We start from the raw sequence: 12861 nt of genomic DNA, 5'->3' as shown, positions 1-12861 counted from the left end.
TACTTAATTGAGCTTTGCTAAAGTTATGCCAAAAAAATCGATATGTTAAATTTTAACGTATAGAGAGAAAAGATTGAGAATTACACGTTCAATTGATTTATCTAGCCAATAATTTAAAAGAAAACGATCATAAGAGAGATGAATATCACATTTATTGGATGATCTGATAAATGAACATCACAATCGTAAACGATTTTATCGCACGCTAAAGAAGTGCTTGTTCTCAAGTAAAGAAAGAAAAGTTCGGAAACAAGAATAACAGGTAGTACGTATGCGCATTTGCCGAGAATATTCCGATATCCAAGAGCTGATATTTGCTTCTGTATCCTGGCCAATAATCTACCTTCTTGAAAGTGACTTAACGGAAAATCGACGTCCAACGCGAAATACGCAAGATACGCAATGGATCCGAGTATTTTCAGCGGCAGAGACAACATTTTCTACAGGGATGGGGCAAAGTCAAGAAGTTTTCCTATCGTTCGCGTCCGATATTTGCATAGCGAGATCAATACCAAATACTGCTAGATCGAGGACATTGGAGAAACGGTCGCTATTGTGTACCTCGCGCGAAATAGTACCGGTCACAGATCTAATTTTTCATGTTTATGATTAAAGTAAGCTTTTATCCTATGATAGAAGCTGTAACGAAATAATACGACTGTCGAAAATAATGTTCGATATCAATTATATACTTTCTATACATGTTCTTTTTCCAAGTTAATTAGCTCTTTTAAAAATTGTACGCAATTAGTTTTTTTTTTTTTAAATTGTATTTATTAAATTTAAGAATCAGTCTCTGTGATGGGAACTTAACTAGATAAATTTTTACCATTGATCGAATTTAAATGACATATAATATGTAGCGACTTTTGATAAAATATTTACAACGATATCATAAAAATAGATTCTTTAATATCGTATAAAAATACGATTAATCTTTATTCAGTATTCCCACAAATTCAACGCAGATTCGAGAAAATAGCGGCTTTTGTCTTCTTCTCTAGGTAGTCCATTTATAGTCGTAGAAGTGGACGGTGAAGCAATCGTTTCAAATCGGTCGTTAGTAGAAAGTCATTCGGAGAATCTTTCAGCTTGAAGAGAGAAGGATATTTCTAGAAAGTTTCTACCTATAATCGTCGTGCGGTCTTTAATCTAAAATCACGTGAAATCTAAATCCTTCTATTCTCTCTATTCATTCGTTTAATTCTGAATTACTGATTTTAGTAAAGAACAATTTAAAAGTAATTTTACCAGAAGCGTTATTATATGTTGTGTATTATTGGAATTGGAGATAAAAATATTATTAATTCATTCAGGAATCCCTATGTATATATATATATATATATATCACATTTATATATATATCAAATATATAAATATAAACTTAATTATTAATTCCTCAATTGCTCGCACTCTGATTGCAGTGCAGTTTAAATACGCAATTATTAGTAAAGTATTGTATTTTGAAATAACAGAGACGGAAAAGAGGCATTACCTAAAAGAACACAACAGCCAATTATATGCTAATAATTAGCCGACAACTGGTGTATACGCAACAATACAAGTTTCCGCAGTAAAGTTCCTTGTGCGTAGCGTATACATATCGTAAACATACTTAATAACACAACCATGTTAATTAACGGCAACGATTTGTCTTTCCACTAACGTTTCCTAATATCTAATAATGAACCGATAAACATAGGCCCATAATATACCTTTGTTTGCTGTTACTAAACAGTTCTCTCATTTTAGTTGATTTAGTATCCCGTTACTCTCCGAATCAAGCTTATTCAGCGCTGGACCGGTCTTTAATTTGCGCAACAATGCTTTTCACGCGTTATGCGCTGCCCAGTCAGGTTCGATCTCCGTTAAACGTTCCGTTTGTGTCTGGTTCGATAAGGTTCTATTAAATAATATCATGACATTAGAATTGCCACGGTAAACTTCGGGCATACTTGCCAGTATGAAAGCGGGAAAAGTTTGCCGCGAGATGTCAAACAGTTTCTACCCGCAAATACCGACAGACCGTGAAACTTCGAGACGATGTGCCCACCCGTACAATACTTCTTGGCATTCTCGACACAATAGCAGTCTCTCGCATGCTTTATTGAGAAGTTTGTGCTCGAGGTCTCGAAAGGTTAACATGGATTACAGCAGCCGCGGAGCTTCTTTCTAATACTTTTAATTCCCTGCATCCGCAACTTCCAATTGTCTGTCACTACTTGACGCTCCAAAAGGTGCCAAGGATACCGAATCGATCAAGATACCCCTACTCGCAGCAGCAGAACCGTGTAAATTTCCACCTTCGCATCGTCGACGTTTCTCATTAATCGCTGATCGATCTCCTTACCGGGTGATTAACGTCTCGTACTGCGATAGGGAAAGAGTAACGAGGCAGTGAGGCCAACAGGGGATCGAGACCGGAAGAGAAGAACAATCAAACGGTGAAGGGAGAGAGAGGGAGAGAGAGAGAGACTGGTCAGCAGGGGCAAACGAATTGACGTATCTCAAAATGTGAAGGGCGGCGAATTGTGAAATCGAGCGTGCCTCAAAAAGCAAGCGACAAAATACAAAATACACACGAGATATTACGTTTGCGGAGTATAAGTGCATTGATTGTCGCAGCTGCAAATTCGTAATGGTAATGGTTATTTGTCTTCTGTATATCATTTAACTGGCATTCGCGTTGAGATATTGGAAGGTAAGGAGGCACGAGGCATAATTTCCTCTCTCCCATCATGCACATAATGAATACACGCATGACGGTCGCATAGCTATGTCACGTGTCATGAGGGAAACTTTGAATGCTTGTCATCATGAAACAGCAATCGCACGCTATATATTCATGTCGCCGTGATCATGTGTCATTACACAGCATTTGAGCAGCAATGATGATAAGAATCTCATGGCTAAGAAAAGAAAGCAAAAAGTTTATTACGTGATAATCCTTTGTTTTCAGTGAAGAACAAGATTCGTGTAATATACGGCGCATTATTATTCAAGATGCAAAATTCGATAACCTACTTAATACTATTATTCTTTTGCAAAAAAAAAGTTTTTTTATAAAAGATATCAATAATTTGTTTTTTTTTTTTATGTAACTTACAATACATACAATCTAATCTTTTCATATTTTTTAAAAGTTACGTAAAATAATTTTTAATATATATGTAAGAATATTTCTATGTATGTGTTGTGAGGAAAGAAAATTTTTTAATTGTACGAATGTAATAACATAACAGAAATTTGATAAGATATATAACTGGTTTAATTGCATTTTGAAATAATTTTAATGTTAGACAATAAAAAGGAAAATTGCTAGATAAAGATTCGTATAATTGTATTTTATCCCTTTAGAGTACGCGAATTGCGACGAACATCCAATAAAACAGTAATCGTTATACTTGGTTACGTGATATTCTGCTGCTGTAAAAAGTAAAAAATCTGCTCTCGAGAAGATGGATTTTCCTCGAAGAAAACTCGAGTAATAGCTTAAATTTCGCAATCTCGCTGTTACTTATCGGAACGACGCGACGTTCCCATCTACCCGTTCATTCGACAAATAGAGGCTTCCTTTATTACATCGCTACGCAAACACAATGTTACGCATTCAGCGTTGATGTGCGTAAACTTTCGTTCCCAAAAATCTAACCATTCAATACATATCCGATCGAACGTCGCATTGACATGGTCTTTTTTTTCATTTTATAATGTTAAGAATTAAAAGATCGTGCAAGCATGAGATAGAATTATGTCGTAATAGTTGATTAAAGAAAAGGTGAAACTCAGATGACAGATTAATAACTGTGTCTCTACGAAGATCCGACAACTTTCGTAAACTTCGAACGATGACCAACTTGTATGAAGCTTGGAAACTTGAAAGAGTGAACGTCATTTATATCAATACTTTACAATCACGTTGCAGAACACACTAAAACATACTCTAATTGTATTAATGAACAAGTTTGATTAAGAATAATAAATGCACTTTTCCAGTATATTTTCAAATAAGATTAGAGAAAGAAGTGTAAATATAAAAAATTAGAGAGAAAATGAAAATTACAACGCACAATAATTTAATATCTGGAAAACAAATATAGAAATCTTATAATAAATAGTGAATTAAAAGTTTAGAAAAGCCTAACTCATTGTAAAACATTACTATAAAAATAATGAAATTAATTAAAAACAACAATTTTTATAATAAAAACGAATCATGTCTTTGAATAATTTATAATAATAAAACAACTCTTCATAAAATCGTAGATTTTTGGTTGCTCTAATTCTGAGTCATTCAAATGAATACCGCGTTTCAAATCATAAAAGATTAGAAAAAATTTGTATATTGTAATTTTACAGACAGACGATGCAACAGTGCTCGCTCATTAATGTTAAAATCTTACATTTCGTTTCCGCCACCTATGCCTGAAATTCGTATTACGAAAAAAGCTCAATTCATCGTGTATAATGTTTGCGCGTTCCCTTTCGTGCTAAAAACAATGGTTCAGAGAACAACCTATCAAAGAGCTTCCGTTTCCGGGGTTACCGAAGACCTACCCTTCTATACCAGTCGTGTACTCATATGTATGCGTGTCGAGTTGTTCTATGCGTGAGTGTATGAATACGTGGAAAAAAATAAAGAGGAAAGAACGAGTTCTGCTAATATAGATAAAAAGATTGCCGGATATTACTACGTAGAATGAGAATTCAGATCAGCTCAAAAAACGTTAATTACAATTTTTATTTCAATTAAAAATCACAATTTATACATTAATAAAAAAATCAATTTGTACTTTAATCAATTTTTATGTCAAAATAAAAGCTCTATTTCCAATTAGAGTAATAAAATTATAACACATTAATTATTAATTTTTAAATAAAAAGCAAATATATCGTTATTTCTTGCAATAATTTAAATTCTTATACGTCTCTTTGAAAAATTTTAACTTTGAAGAAATCTTAAACATAATTATTAAATTAACGAATAAAGAAAATTGATTAATCCCATCATTGTTGCGTAATATATACCAGAGCAAGTACTTTTTATGCGGACCTTTGAAAGTGGTACAAGTATCGGTGCATGAAAACGCACTAGAACTGCAGAGACAGAATCGGTGTTATGGTGGTTGCGGCCGTGTCGGCAATCTGAACGTGCAAAACAGCGCTTGCAGCTGACGTTTTACGCTTTGCGGTAGCTGATAGTAGCCAGATAGGTTTCTCGAATTGTCCTCCTTCCCGCGCGCAATCATCCTTGTCGCTTCAACCCGGCAAAGTTCGCGCGATCCTTCCTGAGAACTGACCTCAGAGTATTCATAAAAATTCAGACTTATCGGGGAGAAATAGCTACCGTGCCAATCTTTCAGCTTCTTAAAAGTATTCCGCGATTGAAAACCTTTCTAGGACGTCCGATTTTCCTTTAAAAGAAATGGCATTTCCATGAAAAACTGTTTATCAAAATAATTCTTTTTTATAAACAGTTAATTGACCCTTAACTATCGTAAAAAATAAATTTTGTTAAAAAATAATCTGTACAATAAGATATCGTCATATTAATAGCATTATAAACGATATAATATGATACGCGACATATAATAAATTGATTCACAAAATATTTTACGCATAAATATATTTATTAAAGAAGACTATTATGACATATATTAATTGCAATATAATTAATTGTGCGCAGTATAATTTTCTGCAACAAATATATATGTCTAAATTCATACGCAGATTTTTGAGGGACAATACTTTTGCACGAATATAGAACTATGCAAAAGTGTTTTCCTACATTTTGCTCGTTTAGCATATTTTCTGCTTGCTTATACACCACCATGTGTAAAACGAACAAGAATACTTAACACATAGATAACAGACTGAGGTGCCAAAAATAAACAAATCACACAATTTCCATCAGTTATAAACATTATATAATGTCTCGATCACACCCCATATTTTACCAATGTACTAACATGTAATAACAAAAAAGAAATGGATATTCCATAGTGTGCAAGGAACAAGAAGCGATTGACTATTGGACGGGTAACCATGTGGAAATTAATTAGCGAGCCAATTTAACTTCAACGACCGTTCAATTCCATAGAGTTTCCGACGAGGTGTGTACATTGATAATAATTTCCTCGAATGCACTATCTTACCCGAATATATCCATGGTAAAAGTTTTCCAAGTTAATTTTCTGATTGCCTGTTGATTTTACCGCAAAACAAGTTCATGCAGAAGAGATGTACCTATATTTCTTCTATAATTCTACCAACATTACATTTAAGCATACATAAGCACACATGCCGATATCTATAACTGAAAAGTAGCCATAAGTATAGCCATAATTGCAATAAAATTATATTAATATTAAATTATACTAATAACAGAGACATTATATACTCGAATGTAACATGATTATAATTGAAATAATCAAAGAATGATATTTCTCTATCAATAGTTATAGTACGAATGTATGTTGTATACATATATACAAGTGCGAAAAACTTTTTTAGTCAACTATGAGTCTTTCACAACAGGATTTTATTTCCTTAAGAGGATTATCAAAACTTTCGATTACAGCTTGGACTTATATGTAATCCTGACTTCTCCTTCAATCGATCGCCTTGAAATTTTAATAAAGTAGCAAATCTGCTACTACATACGCGACTCTAAGCTTTCAAAATCTTCGACATCAGTCGCATCTTAAGAGGACACTATCTAGGATATATAAATATAAGAATTCTCGTAAAGCCTAAAGAGTGTAATGAGATTTATAAACATTTAATAATATTTTAATAATTACGGTAATTTATTTAATTATATTTATTATATATAAATTTCAATTGTATTGCACATTGTATTATAATAGTATCTATATTACGTTTATTTCGTTTATAATAAGTCCTAAATAAATGATCCTAAATAGATAGATCCTAATAAATGGTTCAAGTATAACATATTTTGATATATTGTATATAATACCTCTATTTATTAATATAATACGTGTATTATCTTTTATAAGCATGTTGTAGCATAATGATATGGCATCATTTTCATACCGATTTTCAATCATTCTGATGGTTTTTATCAAAATTCATTAGATTTAAGCCGTTGACGTATATGTACATGTACGTATATGTACATTATAAATTAGAATATAACATGCATTTAATGAAGTATAATCTAACTGACTAAATTAATTATTCAAATAAATGAAAATTTTTGTCAATTTTTATAAGACGATTAATATGCATATCTATTATACAAATCTCTTTATTCTAATCAATTAGAGCCACTTTAATCAAACTTCGATTAACTTAATCAATTCTCTTATAAATCAATACATGCGTTTTGTTAATATTGATTTTTTATTGATTTACATATATAAAAAAAGGATTAAAAATGACAAATTGTATAGTTAAAAATTTTGCTGCGTAAGCAAATTTTATACAAATTAAATCAATCATCGATTAATCGGAGTTTGATTGAAGTGGCATTCAGGAAGGTAAATTGTATCTTATTTCAAAAATAAGAAAACACAGACGTGTAAGTTGACTTAATAGGTACTATATCACGCGTCATGCATAAGCTCAATTTTATACGAGAGCGAGCCCGTTGTCAATTAGAATCTCATCGACGGAAACAGATCGACGAGGAAAAACTAGCCGCATCGCGCATTCTGATACGGACGCGTCGATTCGCCGAGCTAAATTTTCTACGAAGTCTAGAAGCACCCGAGCACCAAACATCGCATAAGAGATCGTCCGCTCAGACACGCGTCTCTATTTGCATAACAGAGGCGCGTTGCATAATGGAAATTGGCCCATGTTGTATAACATTGCGTGCTTGCATCGTGCGCGCACGCTGCCCACCGAGAAGGAGAAAGGAATTTCTCTCATTCGCGTGCTAGCGAATAATTAGCAGGTCTACCCGTGACATGAAGTTTGAAGCTGTTGCTGACTGGATATGCACAGCTGCCTTACATTTCCCGCATTCCTTAGGCAGATTGGGGTCACTAAATAAGAAATTACCTCGCACGAATGCGACTCGTAAATTTTTCCATTACATGAAAGTAAATCTTTCCTAACAATATAACGCGAATATTTCATTAATCTCTGCCTGGTCTTGTTATGATAAAGCGATAACCACCGAGAAGACCGAGTTAACCATCGCTTTTATAATACAGTACACGCATGGAACATATTTAACTGTTATTTTCATATCGTTGTTATCATTATTTTAACATTATTTATTACGTATTATTTTATTTTATCAAGCTTTTATAACGAATAAAATATCTTTTTATTTGTTAAGCGCAGATTTAATGACACAGGTTCGCAAAATATAAATTTTTTATCTCTTTTCTTTTTAAACATTTTTACTTTCATAAAAATATGAATCTTTCTTATGTTTCGTATCAATTACAATGATTTTTTTATTTATTTTTATTTTTCGTCGATATAACCCCGAGTAATTGTACGTTCATGTCGTTTCACGCAACAGAAAGTAAAAGATTGATTATAAGTATAATGGGGTTGATAATAAAAGTGCATAAACTCCACAAACCGACTATCACGATTTAAGATTGTTGGTACAAAAACATTTCAATTCTAATCCTAGTCGATCCATTATGCACACAAGCAAACAGATACGATCGATAACATCTCGATAAGAAGGATAGAATCGTGTGAAGCAGTGACGATTAATGACGGCTAGATGATGTTTGTCGCAGTATGAAGTAAAAAGAAGTTTAAAATCAATAATGCGCATTTTAACGCGCAATTGTAATTTTGTAAAAATTTTATAAATATTTTATTGTCATTTGGTCTTTTATCTATCTAAACACAAGCATACAGCATTTTAATAAATATCCTAACGGAAATTACGACATAAAATATCACGCTGCCATTTATATTTCCTTCCGATCGGACACAGTTATCGGAAAATAATTGCATATCACGTAATCACTTTATGATGTAAACTACAAAACATTAAATTCCTGATTTATTTCATGTTCAATTTTGCTTCCATTTATTACCGCATTGCATAACCATCACGTAAATAATGCTTTAAAGTAAAATATATTTTACAATACGTTCATCGTTTAAATAATACCATATAGTAATATTTATAGCTCATATATTCAAACTGTTACTCTAGTCTCAATATATTATATTTATAATTACAATAAATATAGATATATATTATGTGTAAAAAATATTATACAGATATTACAGATGAGATAAGAAAGAATCGTTCCTAATTAGAAAAATGAGAAAACTCTCGTCAAAAATTATTATAGATAAATCAATAACACATATTTATGCTAAATCTAATATAAGCATAGCAATATCATTAATTGCAATCGACCTGTAATTTATCATTATAATTTAATAGTCTATTAATCACATTGATCATTGACGCTCGAAGACAATACTAAAAATCTCGATTAATCTCTTCAAACTTTAATTTTTATTCTTCTAGAGCAGTTATTCGATAATAAGATATAATCACCATTGTAACACGTTCGATTGAAATTCTGAATCTACTGATATATCAGTCGAAAGAATTCATTTGCTTACATACACACAGTCTCATTTCTCATGCGACTTATATCTCTTTGTTAAATCGCGAGTATGTTGTTTACATTTCATTTTTAACAAATCTGAAATATAACAAATCGTGTATATCCAATAATTTTATATGATTTCTATATGATTATTTTCGTTTAATAAATCTTTGTTATGCATCGCAGAATGTTTTACCTTTCTCAGGATTCATTTTTTTTTTTTTTAATTTGGTAACAGAAATATTAACTTTAAAATATTACTTATATTGGCACACTATTTACACATTTAAATTGTTATTGGATTAAGCTACACGCACGCGCGCGGGCACGTGTGTGCGCGTGTAGCTTAATTCATGGAGTTTGAATAATTATAATATCTTGTAATAATATTACAATATAATATAATTATTATTTCCTCATATTATAATGATCAATTAATAAGTATCAACATCAATCATGTTTTATATCTCTTTATAAAAAATTAGAAAAATATAAAAAATTAATAAGAACAATAATCAATTACTACGTACATGCCCACACATACAAACAATACACACACACACACACACAAACGTACAATTTAAATTCTTTTACTAATATATTTAATATATTGTTAAAGATTTGTCACATTTCTTAACGTTTAAACATAAAAATTACACGTTTTAATTCATTTCTCAATAATGCAATTACAATAAAATTAAGTAGGTTAAATTAGTAAGGCGATATATGTTTCGTGCACTTTAAATTTATAATTTTGTACCGTCCGGTACCTGTGTAAAGTATATATATACAATATTGATTCGGCCTATTCACGATTTACTTGTTCTTTCCATTCGCACGGTGTTCTCGTTTCCGTTTTTAAAAATTTGAAAAGGAGCAATAGTCATGCGTCTATATCCAATCCTTCATTCGATAAATCATCGGATTAAGTAAACTGCCTTCTCTTCTATTTTCGGTACCTTTCTGTATCATTTTATAGCAATTACTATTATTCCCGCCCGTTCTGCTAACAATACCAATTAACACTTCCATAAATTCGAGGCTTTTTCCGTTTCCTCGGAGATAATACTTTTGTGTCACGCCACTATGCACACTTCACAAATTCTCATTTAATCGTGTACGCGGTTTTATCGTTATTTAAGTCTTTATTTTTATACTTTGAAGAGTTTACAAAATCACCACATACTTTTCGTTAGCTTCATACGATTGTTAATAATTATTTAAAAATTCAATTCCTTTTTAACGTATTTTCTATATTTATATTTTACACGTATTAACAACTATTTTGAAATATCTTATTAATTCACATATTTTACAATATGTATGCCAAATTAGTATTGAAAAAAAAAAAAACATGTCGCGAAACTCTTTCAATAAATTTAATTTAATATCAATTTATGCAATCCTTGGAATGCATTTTATCGTTAGAGGTAAAATGATTATTTGTATCAATTTTATAATACATATAGAGTCAATGTGTAAAGTTTTCAATCATGTTGTCTAAGAAAGATATCCAACAATTCTAAGAGAGAAACTGCACACACTCCAATATCTCCTGCAATATTACGAAACTAGAACAACGCAATAAAAAGCATTAAAAAATAGTGAAATGGTGGCATGACTTTATGAAGAAAGTTTCGCAAAATGGCATGTCGAGTTAAGTCAGATTTATGGTATAACCATAATGGATGGTATACGAAGAGCTTGCATTTGGATGTCGCGGTTCTTTTGCGCGACATTTCTGTTGAGTTGACTGGAATTTTTTCTGTTCGCTGTAAAGCTTAATGATTTAATTTTCATAATTTTATTTATCGTTGTACAATTTGTCGCAAACGTTCAAGATTCTTCTCCTCGATCCAAATTATAACTAACAGCTACCTAATCGGAAGATTTAGAAACGCGGTGCACTTTCATAATGATCACTGATTAGTTGTTTAGATTTACAATTTAAAAAATTATGTCTATTATTTTTCGGCAAACATTTTCGCAAGCTTATCTCCGTACTCACCCTCGGATGAATGCGCCAACGTAACGACGATCCACGCGGTCCATGAGACAAGGATGGCGGTGATTATTGTCATATTTATTATTTTATCGATAGTTTATATCGTTTAATTTTCGTCACGTATACGCACTGATATAAAACCTACGCGAACCGGAGTTCAGATGCAGACTGACTTGTCGCTGGGAATCCAGCAGGAGCAACACGACACGCATGCGTCCTGACTCCCACGTGCCTCTCTCTTTCGTGTCTTTACTAGTCAAAGGGACAATTGTGATTTCCCGGACATCCTCATTCTATCCCATTGCGCAAGAGGCCTGTGTTTGAATGCGCCTTCGAATGTATCATATGGAATGTTATCTCTCTTATCGTTTCCCTTATATTATTGTCATGACATCAATTCTAGAAGTTATTGTATGCGCGTGTGTGTATGTGTGCACGATCGCACAATTTTATATATACTTAACGTACATAATATATGCGATTTGTTTATTCATTATTCTTTCAACTCCTTTATAATGCAAGAAAGTTGCAGGCGTGTTCCCATTGTAAAATACGTTCAGATTTCACATTCGGATTTGAGAGGTGGGATTGAATAGATTCTTGCAATATCTTTACTAAAGAGACATTTCTAACACTTGACAATATATGTTCTGACTTCGTGCTCTTGTGTTCTTGTCACTTGTATCTAGTCACAGGACAATTGCAATTAGCCAGATTATTCTCATTTTATCTCATTAAGCAGAAAATTCTAAGATGTCTTTGAACGCGTCATGTAAACCTTTTTTTACCATTTTTCTCTCTTCTATTTTTTTTTCTTTATCCAAGATCAGCGTTAGATACATTTTATTTGATCGATAAAGTGAAAAGTATGGATAATAAGAGATTAAAAATAAAAGTACATTAACATGATTGGCATATATTACAATATTAATTAGAAAATTAATAAGGATTAAAAAAATATATTATTAAATAAAGCTATGCTTTTTTTCGTGTAAAAAATTAGAGTTATTTAAAAATTTAAAATAAAACTGCAATTTTTTTGTATCTTTTTTGCTCTTTTGTGCTTTTTTTCCAATTATTGCCTAAATTTATATCTTAAAGAGTATATTTGTATCTTGAAAAGTATATGTGTAAAAATGTGTATAGAAATAATTCTATTCTGCAAAAATTTAAAAAAAAATATATATGTAAATTTAACAAATTTTATATTATCATTTACTTGTACATTTGTTCTAATTATGCTAATTTACAACCACTGCTTTCTTTATATATCTAATGTCTAATGTG

At 31.7% G+C, this 12861-nt stretch overlaps 1 protein-coding gene across 2 annotated transcripts in view; it reads right to left on the bottom strand.

Moving 5' to 3' along the window:
* LOC138935620 (lachesin) overlaps positions 1 to 11725 on the bottom strand; it is a 156840-nt gene extending 145115 nt beyond the window's left edge. For both annotated transcript variants that reach the window (XM_070300318.1, XM_070300321.1), the window contains exon 1: positions 11578 to 11725. In XM_070300318.1, the coding sequence (XP_070156419.1) occupies positions 11578 to 11650 (73 nt within the window). In that variant the 5' untranslated portion in view covers positions 11651 to 11725. The remainder of the gene's footprint in view (positions 1 to 11577) is intronic.
* Between the last annotated feature and the right edge of the window lie 1136 nt (positions 11726 to 12861).

The sequence above is a fragment of the Polyergus mexicanus genome, unplaced genomic scaffold (genome assembly GCF_030449975.1).
Source record: "Polyergus mexicanus isolate NDT 795.1 unplaced genomic scaffold, iyPolMexi1.0 SCAF_8, whole genome shotgun sequence".
NCBI classification, from domain to species: domain Eukaryota; kingdom Metazoa; phylum Arthropoda; class Insecta; order Hymenoptera; family Formicidae; genus Polyergus; species Polyergus mexicanus.
Note: the sequence above shows the minus strand (reverse complement) of the source record. Positions and strands in the feature narration are given on the sequence as shown.